Genomic DNA, 24,866 nt, shown 5'->3' on the forward strand with positions numbered 1-24,866 from the left:
AATGAAGACCTGAGTTCAAATCCTCACGACCCATGTAAAAATCTGGGCATGTGGGCATGGTGCATGTGTGCTTATAAGGAGCAGTGCTATAGAGAGCAGAAACAAGAGGATTTCTAGGGTTGTTGGTTGTCATCCTACGGGTTCAGTGAGAGACCCTGACTCGAGGGAATAAGGTGAAGAATGTCAGAGAACTGACAATGGGACTTGTGTACACACACACCACACATGTGGGGGGCGGGGGCACAGTATCTTTATAGGAACCAAGCAAGATTCTGCACTCTTGGCATACTTGACTCTTCTAAGAGCATCCTACTTCTGTCCCTTGGATCTCCCACTACCCTTCCTCTCTCTCTTCTCTCCTCCCTCTGTATCAGGGTCTCACTTTGTGGATCAGGCTGGCCTTGGGCTGACAGAGATGAAGAGCTGGCATTAAAGGTGTGGGCTACCACATGAGCACGCACCCCTGGCTTTAACCATGGGTTTGGAACTATGCATTGAAGCTTACTGGGCTCATCTTTGAGTGAAAACAATGACTGCCCCGCCACCGGAATTCAGCAGCAGCCAGTAGTTCAACAAGAGACAGGGCCCCAGGAGTCCCTCCCTGATCCATGATTGCCTAGCCACTGACCCAGGCATTACAGGCAACCACAGCTGCTGTGAGACCTGCCTTGACTGTGTCATGCCCTGGAGAAGATTACAGGCAAGGTTTTCTTCTTCTCTCCTCCTCCTCCTCCTTCTTCTTCTTCTTCTTTCTCCTTTCTTCTTTCTCCTTTCTTCTTTCTTCTTCTTCTCTCCTCCTCCTTCCCCTCCTCTTCCTCTTCCTCCTCCTCCTTCTTGTTTTAATTAATTTATGTGTATATGAATACACTGTTGCTGTCTTCAGACACACCCGAAGAGGGCATCAGATCTTATTATAGATGGTTGTGAGCCACCATGTGGTTGCTGGGAATTGAACTCAGGACCTCTGAATGAGCAGTCAGTGCCATCTCTCCAGTCCCTTTTATTTTTTGTTTGTTTATTGTTTTTTTTTTTTAAACAGAGCTTCATGTGACCCATGTAGTTGAAACAGATTCCTTATGTAGTTGAGACAGATCTTGAACTCTGATCCTCCTGCTTAGATTACAGGCATGGGCTACTATTACCCAGTTTTCTCTGCTTTTTAAGTCTTACTTCAGGAAACATGGACAGCCCCATTTCACAGGTGGTAAATGAAAGAGGAACTTGGATTCTGTCGCTTGTCCTCTAATATCAAGCCGCCTGGTCCTGGGGTGTGCTCCTTAGCTAGGCTGCTCTCACTTTAGGAGCTGGTCCACCATCAACACATTGAGCTCTCAGCAGATCTTGGCAGGTGACCATGGAACCATCTGGAGAGCCAATACTTGATAATCCAGCAGAGAAGATGACAGAAAAAGATTTAGGGTGGTGCAGACTGGAGCTTGTAAACACTGAAGTATAAATGGCAAACAGGAAATGTGTTTATTTGAGGGAGGCTATGAGGGACAGGAAGGTAGTGTGGCAGTGAGGCTAGTATAGGATCATAGTGGCTGGGGAGAAGGGAGAGACTCCATTCTCTGGCAGGGTCTGCCGTAGTTCCAGGAGGGGCCATCAAACAAAGCCTTTCACGAAGTCTATCAAGCGTGGGTCCTTGTAGAGCTTTTCCTCCAGCGCCAGGTACTTCAGTGGAGCCAGCTCTTTGTGCCTGAGCAGAGGGAGGGAGGAGAAGGTGAGGGATATCCAAGCTATCAGAGTGCTCCCCGGAGTCCTCCCGGCTCTGCCCCTTACCGATTGAGCCGTTGTTCCAAGATTCGGATGCGGAACATGGCCTGAGAACAGTAGCTCAGGTACAGGTTTTCATCCTCCGGCGTCAGGGTTACCTGGTTCTCCTGGTACCATTGCTGCTTCTTCTGCAGCTCTTGGGTCTCCTGGAAGCATACAGAGATGAACATGGGAATGTGCAAACTGATCTGCAGCCAGGCTGTAGTTCCATAGATGACCAGGCAGCCTCAAGAGGATAACACCCCAACCCGGACATCCAAGGAAAGGGACACAGTTAGAGCATCCCAAAATATCTTGGGTGGAAACTGCTGGGGTCATGATTTAAAGGACAGCATGTACATGAAATCAGAACAGGGCCAAAGCAGTCAGCCAGAGATAGGGATGTGGTTTATTTAGTGCATGGCCCTGGGTTCCACTCCTAGCAGTTCATATATAAAATTAAAACAACTGGGTGTGATGTGCACACCTTTAATCCCAGCTCCCATTAGGCAGAGGCAGATGGGTCTTTGTGAGTTTAAGGCCAGTCTGGTCTATACAGCAAGTTCCAGGTCAGTGAAGGCCAAAGAGTGAGACCCTGTCTCAAAAAACAAGCAGGGGACTCCCTGCTCTCCAGAGGACTGGGGTTAGATTCTCAAAACCCACATGGAGGCTCAGAATCATCTGAAACTCCAGTCCCGGGGTATGCGATGACCTCTTCTAGCCTCTGAGGGCACTAGGCATGCATGTGGTGGACATACAGACAAAACACCCACACACACAAAATAGCTACATGAGCTAGACACGTTGCGGATGTGCTCAGAGCCCCCAGAAGTTCGTCTCCAAAAACAAGGTGGGTCCCATTCCACCCAACTCTTGTCTGCACTCTGCAGACAAGACACTGCGTGGGGACCACGCGCTATGCACCTCACCTGTCTCACGGAAACAGGCCAAGGACTAGGAGCTATTATAATGCACCATCCAACCGTCCATCCATTCACAAACCTACCCATCCACTCTTCTATCCCTCTGTCTGCCCATCTTAGTTACCCATCCATACCATCATCCATCCATCCATCCATCCATCCATCCATCCATCCATCCATCCATCCAACCAACCATCCACCTACACTCCACTTCTAATCTTCACTGCACATCCAACTGTACCTGCCCACCCCACCCCGACCTGGTAACCCATCCATCCACTCATTTACCCAGCTACCCACCATCCATCCATCCACTCATACAATAACGAAGGGGAAAGAAGAAGTCAGGTATTTGGATGCCACAGACACACACTCATCCGCTCATCTGTCACTCTCGGGTCCCATTTTCTCACTGAGGATGGTGAGGTCATCTCCCCTGCCTGGGCCCTGGCCACACCTTCTCAAAGCGAGCCTGGATGAGGTTAGCCTTGTCGATGAGCCGCTGCTTGAAGTCGCTGAGACACTCGTCCTTGAGACGCACCGCCTGCCAACGGGTTAGCTTCTCGCCTGGAGGGAGCTGGGCCAGGAATGGGGCCAGGTAGTCCAGCTGGGCCTCCACCTGCCGCAGGTGCTCCTCATGCAAGACGCGCTCCTGTGGGCCAGGGAACCAGCTGAAAGATCGGGATATGCAGGAGACCTCCCGAGCAGCTGAGTCCACTGTGCAATGGTAAAAGCCAGGCCCTAAATCCATGTCCCAGGGTAGGGTGCTTATGAGACACGATTGCCTCCTTCTCCCTGTTTATTCCTTTCTGACATGTAATTCCTGTTTCTGACACGAATTCATCAATCAGTCTGAGCCTTAGTTTCCTCCTCTGAAAACAGACCAGCTCGGGTCTGGAAAATCCAAAGCAGACACTTACAGCGAGTGGCAGTGGGTTAGCCAAGATTCTGAGCTCCCACTTTTCTCTTTTGCCCATAAGGCCGGCCTTACATGGGGCACACAGGAGCCAGAGAACATGGAGACAGGAGCTATTGCCCTTTCCTATAGATCCAAGAACATTCCAAAGCCAAGCCTTGCCAGGCCAACTCCAAACTTCTTTAGAGATCTGCACTGCTTGATGAAGAGGATTTAGCCTCAATCCTGGGAACCCAAACTGGTCCTCCCACTTGGCGAGAGTGGGTAAAGCCAAAGCCCTGCGTTGCGTGGCTGAGTCTTGGTGTTCAACCTGTGCCTGAGTCAGCTGGCTGGATTCCCGGCTTAGGTCACAGCCTCAGTGAAAGCCCTGGTAGAGATGGGCATGTAGTTCTCATTCTTTCTCTACACAAGGTAGAGACTTTTTCATTTGGTCACAGTCCTGGGTAAGTACACCCAGCCTGGATCTTAAGTGCTCTTTGGGGTGGGGGTGGGGTGACCCATCAACAAGCAGGTGATAGTCAACAAGAATACTCACTTGACGTCACCAGCGACTTCATCATCCCTTGCGAAGGGTTGGCACATCCCCTCATCATCCCTTACACAGGGTTCTCACATCCTCCCTACCCTGGAGGCAGGGCTCCGGGGAGAGAGACCCGGGAAGAGCCGGGAGACTCACCATGGCCTCCCGATACTCTTTGCTCTTCTCGTTGCGCTTGGTGTCGTAGATGGAGATGGTCAGCGTGTGTGCCTCCTCCTCCTCTTCACGGAGCTTCAAGATCTCCAGCACCTTGATCAGACATCATGGAGGAGGTGCATCACGGCAGAGGCCCTCTCTCCCTGCCGCGCCCCCTGTGGTCTGGGGTAGGACCTTACCTCCAGCTCCGACTCCCAGGCCTGATGTCGGGACAGCTTTTCTTCGTTCTTCAGCTGATTCATGGTCTCATACTGGTAGAGGAGTTTCTTGGTGTGCTCCATCGGCTCTACCTGAGACCAGAACCACCACGGTGACAGGGAAGCTGCGCCAGGGCAGGTCTAGGGACCACTTGGTTTAAATCTACTCCCTTTTTTCTAGCTGCGTGGCCTCAAGCAAGGTGCTTAACCTCTCCAGACCCCAGGATCCTTCTCTACAAAAACATAGTAACAAAGAGGGACCAAAGAAAGATGCAGAGGGGGTTACAGTTATGCTATTAGAAGAGGAAGGCAAGACCATCCTAGAGTCTAGGGCATAAGAAAGAATATTTGTCACCATCAGGATAGGTCCCTGGGATCTGGGGTCTAGGATCCCCAGAGGTGCAGGCAGGGACCATGAGGAAGGCTCTGGAACCCAATCCCAGGCCCAGGGAGAGGGATGTTCTGAAGTACACATGAATTATCAGTCGTGTACCCAACCGCCACTTTCTGGGCATTCCGGTTACATCTAATAGGGTTTTCATTTGGGTTTCCCAGGGTAGTTTTCATAGAAATCCCACTTAGGGTCTCTCAAGTTACCAGAAGATGCTTGCGGGTGCAGTTTTTAAAGTGTGTCCCCAACCTTTCTGTGTGCCGTGCAGTCACCGACCCACCTCGTAGCTGATGCACATTTCTGGTGTCATGATGATCTTGTTTCCCTTGCTGTCGACCTCCATGCGCCGCAGGAACTCTCGCTTGGATGCGGTGATGTAGTCGTCGCGGCAGTGGTAGCGAAGCTGGATACGCTCCTCCACTATCAGAAACACGCGCTCTGCCACGTCCTCATCCGCGGGTTTCTCTGGATTGCGGAAGAACCGCTCTGTGATTTTCTGTGTGGCCAGAACACACAGAGAGGGGAGAGGAGGGGTTCTGAGCATGCTCTGTGGGCCGGAGGGAAGGACTCTCAAGACCCAGGAGTCCAGGGGTGCGCGCCCTTCCTGCTAGACAATGGATTCTATGACCCCCGTGGGTTTTCATGGTGTTGGACCTTTCTCCAATTCCTTCCACACGACTCTATTTGTCTGCTTCTAGAGGCGGGGAGCTCTCCAGAAAGCCTGTCCCATTATCAGCTAACCCTTACTACAGAAAGGAGCATCTTTGGTGTGTGGCCAGGAAGTTCAATGGCCAAGAACTTTGTAGCATCTCAGAGGAAACAAAGCTCAGGTTGAGGCCAAGCAGCCAAAAACAGGTATTCTAACCCTCACCCCAGATCTCAATACAATTTAAAAGACTCTGGCTAACAAATTGTGTGCGAGCACCTTGGTATGCATACACACATTTGTGTGGTAGCCAGAGATTGACATTGTCTTTCTTAATTGCTCTCCTGCTTGTTTTTTTGAGACAGGGTTTATGTCTCAAAACTTGGGCTCACTTGAACTCGACGAACCTCACTGGTTTGGCTTGGCTGGCAGGCCAACAAACCCTATGTTTGCCTCCCTGGTGCTGGGATCACAGATGCGGGTCACAGTACCAGGCTGTTTTCGTGAGCGCTGCGGATTAAATCCAGGTCTTCATGCTTAGAAAGCAAACTCTTTACTGAGTGAGCTCTGTCCTCGGCTCACTGAGCTAGGATTTCATGTGGCTCAGCCTTGGACTCACGATGTAGCTGAGGGTTGCCTTGAACTCTTTACTCTTCAGCTACCACCTCTCAACTGCTGGGATTAATTGTCCAGCTATGAACAAACCTACTAGTCCACAGTAATTTTGGAGAGAGGTTATTTGAGATATCTGTCCGTTTCTTTAGTTTCCCATATTTCCAGATGTCTGGTTATTACGTGTGTATTTGTTCGTTACAAGGAGGAAGCCTTGCTTCTTTGTCTAGTGACTGGGGACAAGGCTTGGTCCTAACAAGCCCAGGGGTCTGCATTTGTTAAAAGTGGTTGTTTCATATTTAGAACCCTGGCAAAAATCACAGGCATTAATGATCATGCCTGAGTCAGGGCTCCCCTGATCCTGCTGGCTCTCTATCTGCCAGTGAGGGCGGGCAGCCAGTCCCCAGCCCACGTGTACTCTCACCACCATGGGCCTCGGGTTCGACTCCACGCTGCTCTGGCTGAGCTTCTTGACTCTGGGTCCAAAATTGACGTGCCGATAGGCAAGGAAGTCGGAGCGCCCTTCATAGTACTCGGTCATTGTCATGGGCGTCTCCTCCCGCTTCACCAGGCCATCCACACGGATCTTTTTATAGAACTCCATGACCCGGTCCATCTCAGGTAGCATAGACTTGTATGAGTGCACTGAGGTGGGGGGAGGTGGGAGGGCAGAAGGGGAGGGAGAAGGGGCTGGGTGAGCGTCAAGGGCTGCGGCAGCTGGCTCTGGAACCCAATCCCAGGCCCCCATGTTCTGAAGCACACGTGAGGATCCGTTGTATACCCAACCCCCACTTGCTGGGCATTACGGTTACACTTAATTCTTTTGTTTTTATAAACAGCACCATGATGAGCAACTGTAGCATACATTTATTGTTCTTGCTCAGCCTCTGCTGAGAACATATTCTCAGCAGAGGAATTACCGGGAGAAGACGTGCTCCTGTTTTAAGGCCATTAATGTTGCTGTTTAGAGATGGAACGCACACGGGGCCTCAGGCGTGCTAAGCATGTGTTCTGTCACTATATCTCCATATTATAGCTATATCTCCATATTACTAACACATTTAGCTCAATTATTCTTAAGAGCGACTGGCTGGTATCAATAGGGAACAGCTTTCTGCCGCTTTCAACCCCCGGCACACCCACCAGGTTAGGACCACTTGCCCACACATAGGTTGTGGCATGGTCCCTTCTTGGTTTAATCTTGAAATTTCAACTCCCAAACGTGGTTGGTGTCTGTATGCTCCAGACTTTTCTCTGCTGAAGTCTGGGGTACGATATGAACCTCAGGAGGCGTATTCTTTCTTTCCCCTCTTCCCGACCTCATGGACTCCTAGCCATAGAGCCATACAGTGGCCACTCTGCTCCTACGTTTGCCTCTTTGGTGGTGCTAGTTGGCTTTATGGCCCAGCATTCTTAGACCCTTTACATGTGGCCCATATCATGTACCCTCTGGAGGAGATTCCGGCCTGATCCCAGGCACAGAACAGCATGTGGCCCTGGCTTTGACTTTCCTAGAGAGCCGATGGTCATGGTGTCTTCCTTTTCTGGGCTTCCTCAGCTGACCACACACCACCTTATCTTACAGAGTCAGAGGTAATGCCCATGCTTGCCACCCAAGGCCCTCCATGATGCCTAGGGTCAGTTCTTCCCATCAGTGTCATCGTATGTAAACACCCCTCCCCAACCATGGCTCTTGGTCTGCCCAGACAGGGGATCCACACACCACACAGAGCTTGGGGATGGCCTGGCTTGAAGTAGTCCACGTGCAGGCCTGTGGTCTTGTTGATGTGCTTCAGCTCTAGCATATCCTCCCGGTTCTGGTACCACTCCTTTATCTCTAGAACCTTTGTGCCTGTGGGGACACAGATATGGTTGCTGCAGACAGACCAGCTCCTCTGGCCTCTGCCATACAGACACACACACACACACACACACAAAAAAAAAGAACTGATTTACCCGGGGTCACCAAGCATGGCATATCCTTGTTTTCCCCATTCCATGACACCAAGGAGCCTTACACTGTTGGTCCTCGTAGGTGGTGAGGCGACACACCAGGCCATTGTTGTTGAGGTATGGGGACCACTTCTCCAGCTGTGCCTTCTTGTACTGTATCACTTTCTTTCCACTGGGACAACGGGTCTCAAACTCTGTGGATGTAGAGGGAGCTGGGGGTCTTTCCTTCCACCCCTTCCTGGATGCTTGTCCATTGTCTGTGTTGCCTATAAAGTGCCTCCAGGCCCAGAACCAGCTCCAAGGAGGAAGAAACTACCCGCCAGCGCTGGCTTCAACTCTTCCCAAGGTATTCTTGGGCCAGCCAGCATCCCAGGGCTACCTGAGAATCATATCTGTGATCCAGCCACTCCTTTCCCCTGCCAGGCCTTCACCACTGAGAGTAATGTGCTAGAAAGACATCTGATCCTTCAAAACCCAGCCCCAATGACTACTACTTCTTAAGACCCATTTTGCCTCCATCCCTTATCCAGGATGTAATGGGTGCTTCTACCCCAGGGTTCATGACCACTTGTGTAGCACTTTGCCACCTGCTGGAACAGCCTATGCCCTTCTTCTGATCTAGGCATTTCCAGGTGGGCATATGTAGACATTGGGCAAAGGATAACCCAGTCTCTTGCCTTCTTTGCCTATTTTTTTCCTGTGGCCTGGCCACATGGCACCATATATTCCATGTTCTGCCCATGGCCTCCTCTGAACAGGGGATCCGGGGGAAGGGAAGAAAGAGACCATGTCCTGGACCTCGGTGCTCATAATGGTAACAGTCTAGTTGTGTGGCAGGTAGGGTCAGGCTCTGGGTACAGAGCTGGCAGGGGGTTGAGAGGGGCTGGGAAGAAGGGCCCCGGAAGCCTCTACGGCTTCTCTGCTGAGCTGTGGGCTGAGAACCAGTGAGTGATAGAGACCTTCTGGGGTGATCTCAATCTGGGAGACCCACGAAGACGGCATGTCAAAGCTCTTATCCTCCTCTTCTTTGCCCTGTGAGGAAAAGAGGTGGTTGCTGGCCAGGGCCTTGGAGCAGAGGCCATGGCACAGTTCTGTTCCCCTACCTCAGACCCAGACTTGCTAAGGGGGCTGTCAGTTTCCCCGGAAGAGCAAGAAGTCAGAAGATGACTCAGGTTACGGAGGAGAGGAGTCGGTTTGGGTGAACCCCTACTTGCGTGGTCAAAGATGGTAGCACTGGTTCTCATACCCACCCTTCCAGCCAAACCACCTCTAGCCATGATGGCTACTCAGAGAGGGGATCCTGAATCAGAGGGAGTACAGTCTTTGACTGTACCTAGTACCAGGTAAGGAGGGCTGGGTAAGTTTTTCATCCACTCTTAAGCCTAGGTTTCCTTAGCTGTTAACTGGGCCTCTTGGGAGGACTAACAGATATTGTGAATAAGTCTTGGGCCCTGCATGGCTGTTCTTCCCTGGTCTGTGAAATAAGGCCTAGTCTAGACAAATGATCCTCAAACCCAGCTCAAGATGTCCTGTGTATATACTTTTGCCAGAAACAATGCTCAGGCCTTGGGTGCTTGCTTGCTCATCTAATTGTGACCACTTTTGAGATCACACAAGGTGATCAATGGGTTGGCGGCAAGCTATAGCAACTTTTTGGAGACAGCCCAGGAATCCCAGGTCTGGCCCTGCAGCCGAGGGCTGATTCTCGGATCTATCCTGTCCATGACAGAGGGACCAGGATTCCCCTTCCAGGGATGTGACAGGGCTTCCAGAAGGAGCAGGCTCCTGGGTTGAAGGGTACATAGCCCACAGCCAGCAGGGACACCAGTGCTCAGAATCGAGGTGAGGGAGAACAGGGCGGCCTCAGTCATTCTTGTTTTGTTGTTGTTTGGTTGGTTTTTGTTTTTCTTCTCGAGACAGAGTTTCCTGGCTGTCCTGGAACTCACTTTGTAGACCAGGCTGGCCTCAAACTCAGAAATCTGCCTGCCTCTGCCTCCTGAGTGCTGGGATTAAAGGCGTGCACCACCACCGCCCAGCTGGCCTCAGTCATTCTTAGGCAGCCCTCAGAGCTGAATAATCACCCCCCTGAGAAGGCAGATATGCATCCAGACTGTTGGGGTTTGGTTCCTAGCTCTCACTTATTGGGTGAGACACCTTTGGTGTCTCCTTTTGCCCTGCAGTGTATAAGTTGTCCTCAGCTACCCAGGAAGCCGGGATTTAAATGAGTGAACTCAGACTCTGCAGCGGAAGCAGAACCTGCCCCCGCAGTGTTGCCTGTTGATATGGGCTTGCTCAACCTACCTCTAAAATCATATGCTAAAGTATACACACACACACACACACACACACACACACAAACACACACACACACACACACACACACACACACACACACACAGACACACTGCAGTACCTATGAATCCTGTTGCATTTGGAAGTTCGGTCTTTATGGGTAAGGCAATGGAGTCTAAATTGGGTCTTCAGGTGGTCCTATTACAATATGCTAAGTGTTCTTATGAGATAAAGGACACAGATTCAGAGAGAGAGAGAGAGCCAGATAAAACTACAGTGCTCATGGCTACCAGCAAACCCAGAGGAATTTGGAAGAAAGCAGCCCTGCCAGCAGCACCTTTGATCCTGAATTTCTAGCCTCTGGGAGTGTGGAACTTCCACTTTGTAGTACTCCCTTATGGCAATGCTAGGCGACTGATACACCTGTTATTGTTGCTATGGATACCAAACACAGTGACCCTCACCCTAGTTTTACACATAAAGGAGACATGGAAGATTCCTAAAGCAGGGGGAATTTGCCTCCTAGTCTCTCCTTTCTCCATGTAGGAAGTACCCCCACCACCACCACACACATACCCCTTGTTGAAAGATGACAGACAGAAGTCTGATGAGGGGATACCCCAGGCCAGTGACTAAGGAGGAGCTAGCAGAGTGGACCCTGAGGGCTCCTACTCCAAAGATATGGTCCCTCTAAGGAACAGTTCAAGCCTTGATCATGGCTCCAGATAGGAGAGACTGAATTCAAGTACTGTCTGTCCCCTAACCTACTGAGAGGTTCTGGGATCTGGGTTGGTCACCGGATATGCTTAGGCCTCTATTTACCCATCTGTAAAACGAGAGCTCTACAAGACCCCTCTGCTTTGAAGAATGTAGGACTGATACATTTGGACTCCCCTCCCCCAGAGTGCACATGTCTGCAGGGATGTCTGTCAGACTGCCTGACACAAAATGGAGTGAAGGCCCTTGCCCCACCCCCATGCTAGCAGACTCACCAGGTCTTCCACATCATCATCATCGTCCAGCCCTTCTTCATCCTCCTCAGTCAAGGACAGGTGAGGCTTATCGGTCCCCAAGAGCATGTACTCCCATCTTACAGGGTCTCCCAGGTCGAAGATCAAGTCCTGATGGAGGGGGAACCAGCTGAGTCCATCCCCTGGACCCCATGACTGTGCCTGCTCCTAAGGGGCAGTGGCTATTCCCTGAGGCCATCAGGGGCTGTGCAGAATGTCGGCCCCATTCAGTCTCTAAGAGTCCAGCTACATTCTTCATCTCATCAGGGAAACTGAGGCCCCACTCCCATCCCATCATCCCATTTCCCAAGGAAGAAAGAAATCCTATAGCTTGTCTAGAGGAGACTCAGTGGTGCCCCCTGCTGGGAAGAGTCTGTACCTGATGACATTGTATGTCACTAAGGAGCACTTCTGAGCAGGAAATGACTGGTTTAACATGAACCTCTTTGTTTTTTGCTTTTGTTTTTGTTTTCTCCCAGCCAGGGAGCCAGGAACCAAGAGCCGAGTGCTACAAACAAATTCACCCTGCCTGGCTCCCAAGGGGCCTCTGCCATCCCTTGGGAGCCAGGCAGGGTTCTATCTAGTCAGGAATAGGGGACACTAGGTGTAACAACAGAGCACAGGACTCAACAGAACTCAGGCCTGAGGCCTGAGTTCAATTCCAGTGGCTTTCTGCTTTTCCCTTCCATGAATGTGCCCAATGGTGGAGATCTGCTCTGTGTCATCTGCTGTGTGTTCCTAGGCCAGGTGCAGGGTCTGGCCACACACCAGGTGCTTCATGGAGAGGTTGAGCACACAGCTTCTCTCCCGGAACTGCCACTTTGCTGTGCTAAATGACCCCACCAAATGAGTTAATCACACTATCCGTCCCATCTCCCACATTTCTCTTCTGTCAATCTACATTTAAGCATTTCTTCCTCCACAAGTACACCCACAAGAGCTGGGCATGGTGGGTGGACCTGTAATCCCGCACCATTGAGGAAGCTGAGGCAGGAGGATTGCTGAGTCCAAGGCCAACCTTGGCTGTAAAGGAAGACACTACTTCAGAAGCAAACATCAAACCCACAGTAATTAAGAAGCTGTGCTGGGATGTAGCTCCAAGGTAGTGGTAGAGGGCTGGGTGGGGCCCAGGTTCCATCCACTACTGGGGAAAAATTAAGAAGCAAAGATTCATGAAAAGAGAGAACTGAAGGGTGTTTATGGTCGGGGGAGAGTTTCTCCAGGCAGGGATCTGAAGCAGTTAAGAAGAACTTCTGGGAGGGTGGGGATGTAGCTCAGTTGGTAGAATGCTTGCCTAGCATGCACGAGGCCCTGGGATCCATCCTCAGATCCGCATAAACTAGGCACAGGAGCACATGCCTGGAATCCCAACATCTGGGAGTTGGAGGCAAGGAGATCTGCAGTTCTGCAGTTCTGCAGTTCAAGGTCATCCTTCATTACATAGTGAGTTCAAGGCTAGCTTGGGCTGCCTGTGACTCCTTCACAGAGGAGGAAGAGGAGGAGGAGGGAAGGAGGAAGGGGAGGAGGAAGGAAAGGAAGAGAAGGGGGAGAAGGAGGAGGAGAAGAAGAAGAGGAGGAGGAGGAGGAGGAGGAGTTGTTTAACCACAGTACTGAGGGGCAGAAATCAGAACTTGGAGTCCTCCAAAAAGAAAAAGGTGGGAAATCCATGCTCTGCCCTGAGACTTTGATGGACCACACCAAAGCACTAAAGATAACAGAAAGACTCAGGTAAGGTCATCCAGGACTGGTAGATCTTCCCTTTTCCCACGAGCCAATCATCTCTGAGGTTTTCATATGTGGGTTTTAGTAACATAGACACATGTACACATGGGAAATGGCAACATGCACTCACAAATGAAAAATGAGATTTCTCCCACGGTGTCTCAGTGGGCATAGGAACCACACCTAGGGCAGGCCTATGCCCAGCAGGAGACGACCAACACAAAATGAACTCAGTGGTATTTTTGGAAGGTTTTTTTTTTGTCTCATAATAATTTGTCTTTTGTCTGTTTTCTTGTTGTTGTTGTTGTTTTGGCTTTTTAACATTGTAGGTCTTTGCTTATAAATTATAGTTTCTGGTTTTCTGTTTTTATGGGATTTCTGCATGCATGTATGTGTGTGTGTATGTGTGTGTATGTGTTTGAGTATGTTTCTTGTGCTTCTCCTTTCTGTTTTGTTTGCTTGCTTTGTCTTTTGTTGATTTTGTTTTTATAAAGAAAGGGTGTAGATTTGAGTGAGTGGGGAGGTAGGCAGAGTATGAGAGGAATGAGGGGAATCTATAATCAGAATATATCGCATGAGAAATGTTTATTTACTTATTTTTGAAATGGGATCTTTCTATGTAGTCCTTGCTGTCCTGGAGCTTGCTATATAGATCAAGCTGGCTTTCAACTCACAGAGATCCTCCTGCCTCTGCCTCCTGAGTGTGGCCCAGCTTAAAAATCTATTCAATCAAAAATAAAAAAAAAAAAACTTTCAAATTTGAGGAATATGTATCTAGAAAAATAATAGCTATGAATTTGATTTATCAAAAAACATCATAGGAAGTGGCCTAAGCACCGCAACCAAGAGGCTGAGACCGACAGAATGGACAAAGACCCAACAACGCACACTAAACATAGAAAATACAAACAGAGTTTTGTTTAAAAGGCAAAGGTAGCCTTGCTAACATAAACCAAAAGAGAGCTGAATAAACTATATTTATGTATTGCAAACAGATATCAGGATTAAAAATATTGAAGGAGGGAAGATGGGCATTTATAATACAAGGGGTCTGTTTATCATGAAGATGTTGCCATCTTAAATGTGTATTCACTACATTACATATTTCTAGAATATTTGAAGCCAACACCAATAGAAGAAACAAAGAAGTCCAACATTCTAATCCAGGGTCCAGATAACGTCAGGCAGGAGCTTTAGAATATAGAAAACCAGCCAAGAAGACCAGGGAGGAAGCGAGCACCATCAACGGGCTTGTGATGACTGACATCCAACAGAACCTTCTAGTCATCCTCAAAAAATAGTCATTATAGTTCAATTCACAGAACATTTGAGAGGCAGCATAAGCCGGACCAACAACCAAGCTATAAGAATATAATGGGGGTTACATGGTAAACATTCTCTAAAAACCATACAATTAAAACTGAAATAAAATTAGACAGATCACTAGGAAATACATCTACATGTCTATAAACAGAACCTTTGTTTTTGTGTGTGTGTGTGTTTTTGGTTTTTTGGTTTTTTTTTTGAGACAGGGTTTCTCTGTGTAGCCCTGGCTCTCCTGGCACTCCTTCTGTAGACCAGGGCTGGCCTCAAAAGATCTGCCTGCCAAGTGCTGGGGTTAAATGAGCATGCTACTACCATCTGGCTGAAACACCACATTTTTAAATGACTCATGGATCAGAGGATAAGTGAAAAGGAGAGAGAATTTTTGAACTGGGAAAGAGGGCGGGGGAGTCCACGGACTATTGAAATGTGTGGATTCCTGGGGTAGCTTGCTGGAGTGAAATGAAGGTCCTTACTAACAAAATAGAACCAGCCAGGTTCATTTCTTAAGTTTTCACCTTAAGAAACTAATCAATAAAACAAACATTAGAAAATAATAAGGATCAGAGCAGAAATAAATGAAACAAAGCTATATGGAAAAAAATCAACAGAACCGAAAGCTAGTTTGTTGACAATCCCAACACTATTGAAAAGCCTCTAACCAGGCTCATTAGAGGAGAAATGTCTACATTATCAGTGTCAAGATTGAGAGCAGTCTTTAAAATACTAAAAGAAAAATAAGGAGCTATTAACATTTTATAGCAATAATTTGAAAATTTAAATGAAAGGGACCAAGTTTTCAAAAAAAATGAAAGAAAGAAAGAAAGAAAGAAAGAAAGAAAAGAAGAAAAGAAAAGAAAAGAAAAGAAAAGAAAAGAAAAGAAAAGAAAAGAAAAGAAAAGAAAAGAAAAGAAAAGAACCAGAAATTACTCAAGAATAAATGCCCTGGGTTGGGTGTATAAGTCTCAATGCCAGAGCATTTGCCTGGACTACTCTAGGTTTGGGGTTTGTCTCCAGCACTGCCAGATAAACGAGTTATCCAAACTGAATGTGTCATTTAAAACACCCCACAAAGAGAACTCGGGGGTGAGGGGGTGGGGGTGGGGAAGAGAACTCCAGACCCAGATGACGTCTAAAGAAGAAACAACACTGATTCTATAGAAAGTCACCCACAAAAGGATTAAAACTGACCTCACAGAGAGAACAGCCCTGGAATCTTTCTAATTCTTAGAATTAATAGACAGATTTTAGACTTTCTGGATATGAGGACCGTCTTCAAAAAGCCAGTTGTAGTTTTGAAACAACGTAACATCACCTTCTGCCTACAGAATGGCAAAAACAAGCGGCCTCGCTGTGCACACCTGGAATCTCCGAGTTCCGGAGGCTAATGCACAAGGCATGGCTCCAGGGCAACCTGGTCTGGAGTGAGACCTCATCTCAGACTCTCCCAAGCAAACACTGAGTGTAAGGAGCAGGAGGCTGTCCAGACTCTCACAGAGTGCTGCTTTGATGCGGTCACTTTTGCAAAATGAGAAGAATCTACTGAGATGATAGGTGACTCTCCTAAGTCTTAACCCATCAGAGGCAGGTATGTATGTGTTCCCTGAGATGCAGGTAGGGAAGTGCTCGCTGAGGCACTATCCCAAATAATCCCGTGCTGGAAATGGTCTAAACAAGCCACTCTAAAACAGCAAGTGGGTTCTGGTTTGCTTCAAGAACAGGGAATTAATGAACAGTAAACACGAGCAACGCATTGCCCGGCAGGAAATGGACAAATCTCTCAAACATCTCCACGACTTGACAAACCCAACACAGAAGAGTACACACCGTATGACTCCGCCGACCAAGTGTGTTAAACAAACTGATGGACCATTAAGAAGTCAGCACTGGCTCCACTCCCCTGTAGCCCATGCCACCTGCCCCTAACCCCGCCCTACAGTGACGTCTCCCTGTGGACTTATGCATCCTTTCTCAAGTGAAGAGTGTTTGTATAAAGGAATTTTTCCTTGTTTTGTAGTATTGACCTGTACCTGATAAGCACTTGCTGGACCACAGAGCTTGTGGGTGGAGCGGTGACTGGATGGGAGTGGGCAGGTGCTGGTATGTAGGGGAGTTTCATTATCACAAACCAATCTAACAAGACGCGCCCTTACAGTTGTGCACCTTTTCTAGTGTGTGTGTGTGTGTGTGTGAGAGAGAGAGAGAGAGAGAGAGAGAGAATATGCAGCTCATAGGACAACTTTCAGGAATCAGTTCTCTCCTTTCACCATGCCGACCCTAGTATCTAACTCAGGTCGTTAGGGTCGGTGGCAAGCATTTTACACAAGAGGATTCCTGAGGGATGGGCCGTATTCTTTCTTATTCTGGGCACAGGAAGCAGGGCCTTCGGTGGACAGTGTGCTTACCCTTTAAATGGACAACCTGTACCCAGAGTTCATTTGCATAAACCAATAGCATAAGGGTTAAAAAGAATGCATATAGCAAACTGGAGAAGTCCATCTTGCCAGAATGGCTCTTGATAGCTGTGGGTGTGGATTCTGGGACTTCCACCATACCCTGCTATCAGAGGGTAGATGGACAGGCTCACCACAACCCCTCATCCCCGGTCTCTACCCACCCCTCTCCCGACTCTGGCACACCTTGCAGCAGTTCCAGCAGTCCTGCATGTTGATCCAGTAGTTCTTGTGGTTCCAGAGGCTCTCGATGCCCAGGAAGTGGTCATCCTTGGTACTGTAGCTGCGTGCAGTCAGAGGGTCGATGAAGAAGCTCTCAGGCACCTCACGCTTTCCTGCCAGCACCAGGACCCACGAGTGCACCCGCAGGCCATGCAAGGGGTCGGGCTTCGCTTTCTCTGCCTCCTGCACAGGGAAGGTGGGTGACCACCAGCTAAGGGGAACTCTCTTTCCAACATTCCTCCTTAGAATTCCAGGTTTCAACCACTAAAATGGTGGCAGTGGCGGGGGTGGGGTGGGATGTGGGGCAGGTGACCAGATCTGTGGCTCACTCTTTGGGGCACCCTAGGTGAGATTTCATCCAAAGAAAGGCAATACATTCTATGGGTAAGGAGCGCTTTAGTGAATCTTAAGGGAAGGCCTTATGGCCCTGTTATGTTATCCAGGGGGCCCACCATGACCAGCTATGTCAGGGTGCAGTGCCGTGGAGGCCCACCAGGATGCGATCTTCCTCTTCCTTAAGTCGCCTCTGTTCTAGATCCTTGATCTCCTGTATTCTCTTCTCCTCTTGCTCCTGCTCAAACTTGCTGGTCAGGTCCCGGGGCGGCTTGATGGAGTATTTCTTAGGCAGTGTCTTCTCTTTCTTCTTGACTATCTGTCACCCAAGAAGAGTGGAAAGTCGCCCACTGCACCCTTTACAGGCTTAATGGGATCAGGGCCTAGCCCTGACAGAAGAGGGAGCTGCCGCCCCAGCTCCAGGACCTGAAGGGAGGAGTGGGAGTCGAGGTGGAGGGTCCTCTTTATGGATCAAGCCTAGCTGCATGGCAGAGAATACTAAAGACCTCTCCACCAGCCTGGCACTAGAACATTACACACACACACACACACACACACACACACATACACCACACACACACACACACACAAGCGCGCTCGAGCTGGCGCTCAACCCAGATGATCTGGATCCCAGACAGAGGGTGGGCCAGATAGTCTGGACTAAGAGTTTTCAGGGGTTATCCTTGGGAGAGTTCATACATAGATTCCAAGTTCAAGTTTTCTGAACCAGGAAAGAAAAGTGAATGTGTGTGTGTTTCTACATGAATGTGTGTGCACATGTGTATATAATTAAGTACAAAATGATGATATGTGCTCCCAGGAAAGAACTCTCCAGGAGCTGCTGAGGTGGGCTTATGACTGTGAAAGAAATATAATTCCAGTCTTGGGGATCGGACCCAGGTTTCCATCCCTGGGTCTCCATCCTCCAAACTATGTTATCACATTTTCTTCTTGAGCATGCCATTTTATCTTTCTGTATACTAAGAGTGATAACACCAACTACCCAGGATGCCATGAATAGCCACTGAGTCAACCCAAGCCCATATGAAACCTGTTTGTCATCCAGATAGCTCTCTACCTTTGTTACTTATTGACATACATTTGATTCTTTGCATTGCCTCAGAAACAAGAAGACCAGGAGGTGTGAGCTCAGAGGCCATGGAATGGAAAAACAAATGTAAGAGAGCATTTGCCCATCAAGTATGTGGTGTTTTATTGAAAATTTGCCCCAAAGGCTTATAGGTAGTGGCACTATCTGGTTTGGCCTTGTTGGAGTAGGTGTGGTCTTATTGGAAGAGGTGTGTCACTAGGGGGTGGGCTTTGAGGTTTCACATGCTCAAGCCAGGCCTGGTATCTCTCTCTCTCTCTTCCTGCTGCCTGTGGATTGGGATTTAGAACTCTCAGCACCATGTCTGCCTGTGCGCCATCATGATGATAATGGACTAAACCTCTGAAACTGTAAGCCAGCCCCAATGAAATGTTTTCCTTATTAAAAGTTGCCATGGTCCCATTAATCCCAGCACTTGGAAGGCAGAGTCAGGGGGATTTCTGTGGTTGAGGCCGGCCTGGTCTACAAAGCAAGTCCAAGGACAGCCAGGACTGTTACACAGAGAAACCCTGTCTTGAAAAACCAGGAGAAAGAGAGAGAGAAGGGGGGAGCAGCCCCTGGAGAGTTCTTTTTTTGACCTGCTGCTCAGTGCTTCAGATCTCTGGGACTCCATCCTCCAGCTGCAGAGGGGCCTGACCCTTGTCACTGAGCCTTGGAATCCACCCAGGATGTAGAGAGCTCTTCCTGTGCACTCTGCATGGTGTTTTTTCAAGTGTAAAGAGATTTGGGGTTTTTTTGTTTCGTTTTGCTTTCGTTGTTGTTGTCTGTGTGATTCTGGCATGAAATATATACATACATATATGTTCATATGTGGGTAATGTTCATTACCCACGACCATAACCACACTTCATATTTTTAAATTTGATAACTGCTTCTTCTGTTGGCAGAAACTCTGGTGATTATCACTTCCTTAGTGAGCAGCCAGAAAACTCAAGCATCACTCACTGGGGTCAGTGCTAAGTTTTTCCCTCTAAACGGGCTGGGGATATAGCTCAGAGCAGATGCTTTGCCCAGCATGGGTGAGGTTCTGTGTTCTATCTTAAAACTATAACAGGTGTGTGTGTGTGTGTGTGTGTGTGTGTGTCTGTCTGTCTGTCTGTCTGTCTGTCTTGTCTGTATCTTTCTTGCCTATGTCTGTCTTGTCTGTGTCTGTCTTGTCTGTCTGTCTTGTCTGTCTGTGTCTGTCTGTGTCTGCCTGTCTGTCTGTCTGAGTGGGAGGAGGACTGAGAATCAAGCACTTACTTGGCCATTGTTTCCCACCATTAACAGGACAGGACGGGCTTTTATCAGATGCAAGGGGAAGTGGGTAAGCTAGTGATAGTTGTATATACGGCAGAAGCCATTTGAGTTATGAGACTTTCCCCGTGGGAGCACAATGTCTTAGACTGAGCTAAGACAGGCAAGAGGGACCACAGTTTGGAGGACTGGGCTGTGGGTGGTGCTGAGGACAGAGAAATCACCAAAGGTTTGCAATAGGGAGTCTGGAGCAACAGCGGATGCACAGTGATGGGGCAGGAACCCATAAGTATAAGGACAGCCTGCATGGGGACCTGCTTCTCCGAGGATGGCTAGGGCAGACACTCAGTCCTCACTTTCCTAAGGTGGCCAGGGCAGAGACCCAGTTCTTGCTTTCTCTAAGGGTAGTCGGAGCAGTGCCCTGATCTCCTAAGATGGATGGGCAGTCCCAGGACTGTGCATTCTTTGGGCTGCCAGCATCGGGCATACCTCTTTGGCCTTCACAGTGAGAGGACACACTTCCCTTGTCAGGTCCATGAGGCACAGGTCCAGTGAGCCATAGCCATTGACGCAGTAGGCATCGTAGCCAGAGCCAATCAACATGGAGCAGAGCAGGGTGCTGAAGTCAAAGCAGTTTCCCTTCTGGCACTTGAGCACGGTGGTCGAGGAATATAAGTGCGTGGGCTGAACACAGCACACCCGTCAGCTCGACAGATCCCCTTGCCACCCACCACTCAGCCGCCACCCACTTGTAGGGGCAGGGCCCCTGTTGCATCCAGAGCCTCTTGAGGATGTGCCACAAACAGACCCGAGTAACCTGTATGTGTCTGCTGTTTTAAGGAACTGGTGGGCTCGCCTCATCCTCTATCAACGACTGCTTATTCACCACTCTTTCCTGTCTCCTCCCCATTCTCAGTGAAAAGCGGACTGAACCTTTCAGAAGTCCAAAGATGGGGTTGAAGGCTATAGGAAGCTTGGTATCCCCCAGCTCTTTGCTGTCCCTCCTGGAGTTAAAAAGGGAAACTGAGGCAGAATCCAGCAGGCTAGAGACCAGGCTTGCTATGTACCCTTGGGTCAGTGGTTGCCCTCTCTCTTTTTCCCCTACAGGTGTCTCAGAAGGCTGGAGCCTGGCTGACCTTCTAGCACCTAGGCTCACCTTAAGCCCCTGAGCTTGCTCTCCGTAATCAGGGAATAGCACTTACCGGCTTGAGGGGATCAACCAGTGGGACCATGGTGAGGAAGTCAGATACAAACTGGGCGCAGCTGTCCCAGTTGTAGAGTTCAGGGTAGGGCATCAGTGTGGGCCTCAGGGTGGTGCTCACGAACTTCTGCAAGTGAGAGAGCTTGCCAGGGACCCCATATAGCAGGGACCTGTGAGGGTTCATGCCTGGCTGGTCCAACCTCCTTTCTTGAATTCTCGGGGGGATCCTGGAGAGACCTGGTTCACAGGGCCTCAGGGTGGTGGAGCAGTCTCTTGCTGGGAAGGATTGGCATTGGCCCGTGGAGGAGGCAATGGCAGAGAGGCACCCATTCACATCACTCCACGGGGTTAATACTAGCTTGTTCTGCATCTGGGCTGGAAGGACAGGGGAAAAGCCCCTTCCTTTCGAGTCCAGAAGGCCAAGTATGATGGCATTTCCTGGTTGTCGACTTGACTGTATTTGGAATGAACTACAATCCAGAAATGTGATCCAGATCTTGAGGCATAGAGACCACTGAAAGCTGAGACCCAGGCAGGGTAGTATATGCCTTTAATCCCAGAAGACAGGCAAGCAGATCTCTGAGTTCAAGGCCAGCCTGGGACAAAACAAGTTCCAAGTCCAGGTGTGGTAGTACACACCTTTAATCTGGGCCACAGCTGGAGGCCTACATAAGGACAATAGAAGAGTTCTTTCTTCTTTGCCTCCTTGCACTTACTTGCCAGCTCCTCTGTTGGAACCTACTTCTTCAGGACTCCCGCTTATACAGAAGACTGGCAGAAACACCCAGCCTCGTGGGACTGAGCAACTACTAGATTCTTGGACTGCCCATTCACAGCTGCCCATTGTTGAGTTAGTTGGACTGCAGTCTGTAAGTCATTACAATAAATTTCCTTACGATATGAGATATTCCATAAGTTCTGTGACTCTAGAGAACCCTGACTGAGACACTAAGTGAATTGTCTAAGCTCACTCAATAAGAAAGGGCTAAAGGACACAGATCTCCAACCAGGACAAGGCCTTTTCAGAGACCTTCAGAGGTTCTGGGCAGAGGTAACTAGTGACCAGGGTGGTCTCCAGTAGCAGGTACTGACCCCTCAAGGGAAGAACAAAGCAATAGGAAAAAGATGAGCAGAGCAGGCCTACCCTCCACATGGCCCCAGGTAGCTCCCTGAGCCTCAGTTTTCCCCATCTGTGGCTACCCTATACATAGGCACAGAGTCTCCTAGAATATGTTAGTAATCAACACAGAGAGCAACCTCTAGTTCAAAGGCATCCTGGGCTACATAGTAGCCATCTTAACTCAAGACTAAAAAGGCCAGGCGTGGTGGCGCACGCCTTTAATCCCAGCACTCGGGAGGCAGAGGCAGGCGGATTTCTGAGTTCGAGGCCAGCCTGGTCTACAAAGTGAGTGCCAGGACAGCCAGGGCTACACAGAGAAACCCTGTCTCGAAAAACCAAAAAAAAAAAAAAAAAAAAAAAAAAAAAAAAAAAAAAAGACTAAAAAGGCTGGAGATGCAGCTCAATGGCAGGGCACTAGCCTAAACTATGTGTCAGGCCCTGGTAATCAACACTGAAAGCCACAGCTAGTTCAAGGGCATTCTGGGCTACATAGTAACACCTCACCTTAACTCAAGACTAAAAAGCCTGGAGATACAGTTCAGAGGCAGGGCGCTAGGCTACTATGTGTCAGGCCCTGGGCTCATCTACAGCTTCCAATTCAGATCTCAGGCCTGCAACCCACCCACCCACCCAGGAGTCTGTATGTCCCTCCATCCCCTGACAGGCCAGAGCTGATTCACAGGAACTTCTACAGGACAGCTGGGATTTGACCCAGAGACCACCACATAGAACTGGGTATGCCCCACCCCATTCCCCACCCTCACCCCACTCCTGCTCAGGCCCCGCTCTCCAAGCCCCAGGCTTACAGGCACATTGCACTCATTTAGTGGGTGCAAGAAGAGAGGCACGCGGTCTGGACACAGGTGGCTGTACTGGCGGGAGAAGTTGTCTGCTACCAGCAGCAGGTGCTCTTCCTTCAGTGAGTTGGTGGTATAGGAAGGAGGCAGCTTGGTGACATCCACGGGGGCCTGGCTTATGATCCTATGTCCAAGGAGAGATAACAATAATCTAAGAGAGGCCATGCTTGGCACACCCAGAAATCCCCCAAAATGCCTGAGCTGTCTTTGCCTTGTCTTCATTTGATTCTCACAACTCCGTGGAGACTGCCACTACTCACATTTTCACTCTTACACAAAGTAATGGAGGCTGCAAAAGGTTGACGGTCTTCCCCCCACCCCCATACCCCCCATCCCCACACACCCCAGTCACACAACTGGGGCAAGGTGAGCAGTCTGGGAATAGAACCTCAAACAGAATCACATCCCTCTATGACCCCCGCTCCCAGCCCAGATGCTACCAATCCTGCCTTGATCCTTCCTATGCCTTGTCCTTTCTGACCGCCAGCGCTGGGCTGGGAAGCCCCAGTCCGGACACTCACGAGTGATCAGCTGGGGTAGGGATCTCGATGGCCATCAGCTTCCCCTCCAGGTCTCGAAGCTCATCCTGGCTCAGGATGGTCCCCTCTCTGCTCACTTCGGCGGACTTTGTCACCCTCTCCAGCTTCTCAGCCCGTTCGGCCCTCTCGGCTGCTTCTTCACGCTCAGCCTCCTCCTCCTCCTCCACTTTCTCTCTCAGGACCTCCATCCTGACAGCTAGAGATGAGGAAAAAGCAAAGATGCTCAAAATGGCCGTTGTCCGACAGGAAGAAGTCACCGAGACCACTCGTACATGCTGAGTGGTCCCAGGTACATTCCTCATGGAGGAGGAGCAACATCCCTTCCACCAGACAGGAACAGACCTCCAACCTAGCAAGCAGCATGGTCTGGTTTTTAAAGCCCTTTGCTGCCTCTTAGGTACAGGGAGATAACCAGGGAGTGGGTTATACTTTTATTAATAAAGTTATACTTTTATTTCACAGCTCACTAGAACCCTATTGTGTGGAAAACACAAAAATGATATCCCTCATCCTTAACAGACTGATGTAGTTAGTCCTATGAGTCCCATTCTACAGGTGAGAAGAGCAAGGACTAGAGAGCCTAAGAGAATCATCCGAGTTACAGACAGCAGAGAGCAGATCTTTGACTGGAGCCCATGGATTTCTGCCTTTGAAACCCATGTAAAAGGGGAGCTATGGAAGGGAAAGGGGTGGGAGATGGGGGATGGGGAGCAAGGAAAGAAACATGACAGAAGGATCAAGGTGTTGGGGGGCAGGCCAGCTCTAGCTGGGAGCTCAAGGTCACAGATTGGGCTATCAAAGTGGGTCGGGGTCCAGACCTGCAACATTAACACCCCCCCCCCAGCCCCATACAGGCTACCTCCTCAGCTACTGAGGGACCCATAGTGTCCTACCAGAGCCTCTTCCCAGCAGCCTTCTCCTTTCCACAAAACAGCCCTTCCGGACAGGTCAGGGCTAGGAGACCCCAGGAAGGAATACTTTGCTTCTCTGGGCCCTCCCTCCCTATCTCAAGCAGGTCCAGCTATGCCCAGTTTCCAGTTCCCTCCTTATCCTCCAAGAACAGCCTTACTGTTACTTGTCTCTATGGTAACAGTGGAGGGCAGGCCCCAGGAGAGGAGGCTTCTGGGAAATGTAGTTTCTTGTGATTGCTTAGGTTCCAGTTTCCTCCACCACCACCACCACCACCACCATAGTGTGCTGGATGGTAGAGTAAGAGAATACAAGAGATGGAGACCAAGCTTTTAGCAATTATTGTGAACCAGTTGTCAAATGCAGCATTATTAAATGATTAAAAACCTCCAGAGATTTATTGCTCCAGATACATGAGCGAGGCAACATATAAAAGCGTTTATTGGGACTCAAG

The 24,866-nt window shown here is 49.4% G+C and overlaps 1 protein-coding gene across 2 annotated transcripts; it reads right to left on the minus strand.

Annotated features, from left to right (window-relative positions):
• Positions 1-982: 982 nt before the first annotated feature.
• Positions 983-24,543, minus strand: Drc7 (dynein regulatory complex subunit 7). Of its 2 annotated transcripts, none has more exons than XM_085843691.1 (18): positions 24,397-24,543; positions 23,486-23,699; positions 22,914-23,088; positions 20,989-21,114; positions 20,276-20,434; positions 17,603-17,761; positions 17,074-17,292; positions 11,372-11,500; positions 9,047-9,119; positions 8,153-8,281; positions 7,858-7,986; positions 6,559-6,779; positions 5,157-5,372; positions 4,468-4,578; positions 4,271-4,381; positions 3,136-3,330; positions 1,783-1,922; positions 983-1,699 (listed from the first exon to the last, which is right to left on the minus strand). In XM_085843691.1, exons 2-18 carry the CDS (start codon positions 23,689-23,691, stop codon positions 1,606-1,608), a joined length of 2,592 nt encoding a protein of 863 aa, XP_085699817.1. In that variant the 5' UTR covers positions 23,692-23,699; positions 24,397-24,543; the 3' UTR covers positions 983-1,605. The 2 variants fall into 2 exon arrangements, with proteins under 2 accessions (XP_085699817.1, XP_021025904.1); XM_021170245.2 differs by having other exon boundaries at positions 20,276-20,470.
• Positions 24,544-24,866: the final 323 nt, after the last annotated feature.

The sequence above is a fragment of the Mus caroli genome, unplaced genomic scaffold (genome assembly GCF_978045245.1).
Source record: "Mus caroli unplaced genomic scaffold, Mus_caroli_1 scaffold_10, whole genome shotgun sequence".
Lineage (NCBI taxonomy): Eukaryota > Metazoa > Chordata > Mammalia > Rodentia > Muridae > Mus > Mus caroli.

Coding starts and splice junctions, on each gene's coding strand:
- Drc7 (XM_021170245.2), bottom strand. CDS start 23,691: ATGGAGGTCCTGAGAGAGAAAGTGGAGGAGGAGGAGGAGGCTGAGCGT. Junction 17,293..17,602: donor AAGAGGAAGATCGCATCCTG/GTGGGCCTCCAC, acceptor TTCCCTGTGCAG/GAGGCAGAGAAAGCGAAGCC. Junction 7,987..8,152: donor CACCTACGAGGACCAACAGT/GTAAGGCTCCTT, acceptor GTGTCCCCACAG/GCACAAAGGTTCTAGAGATA.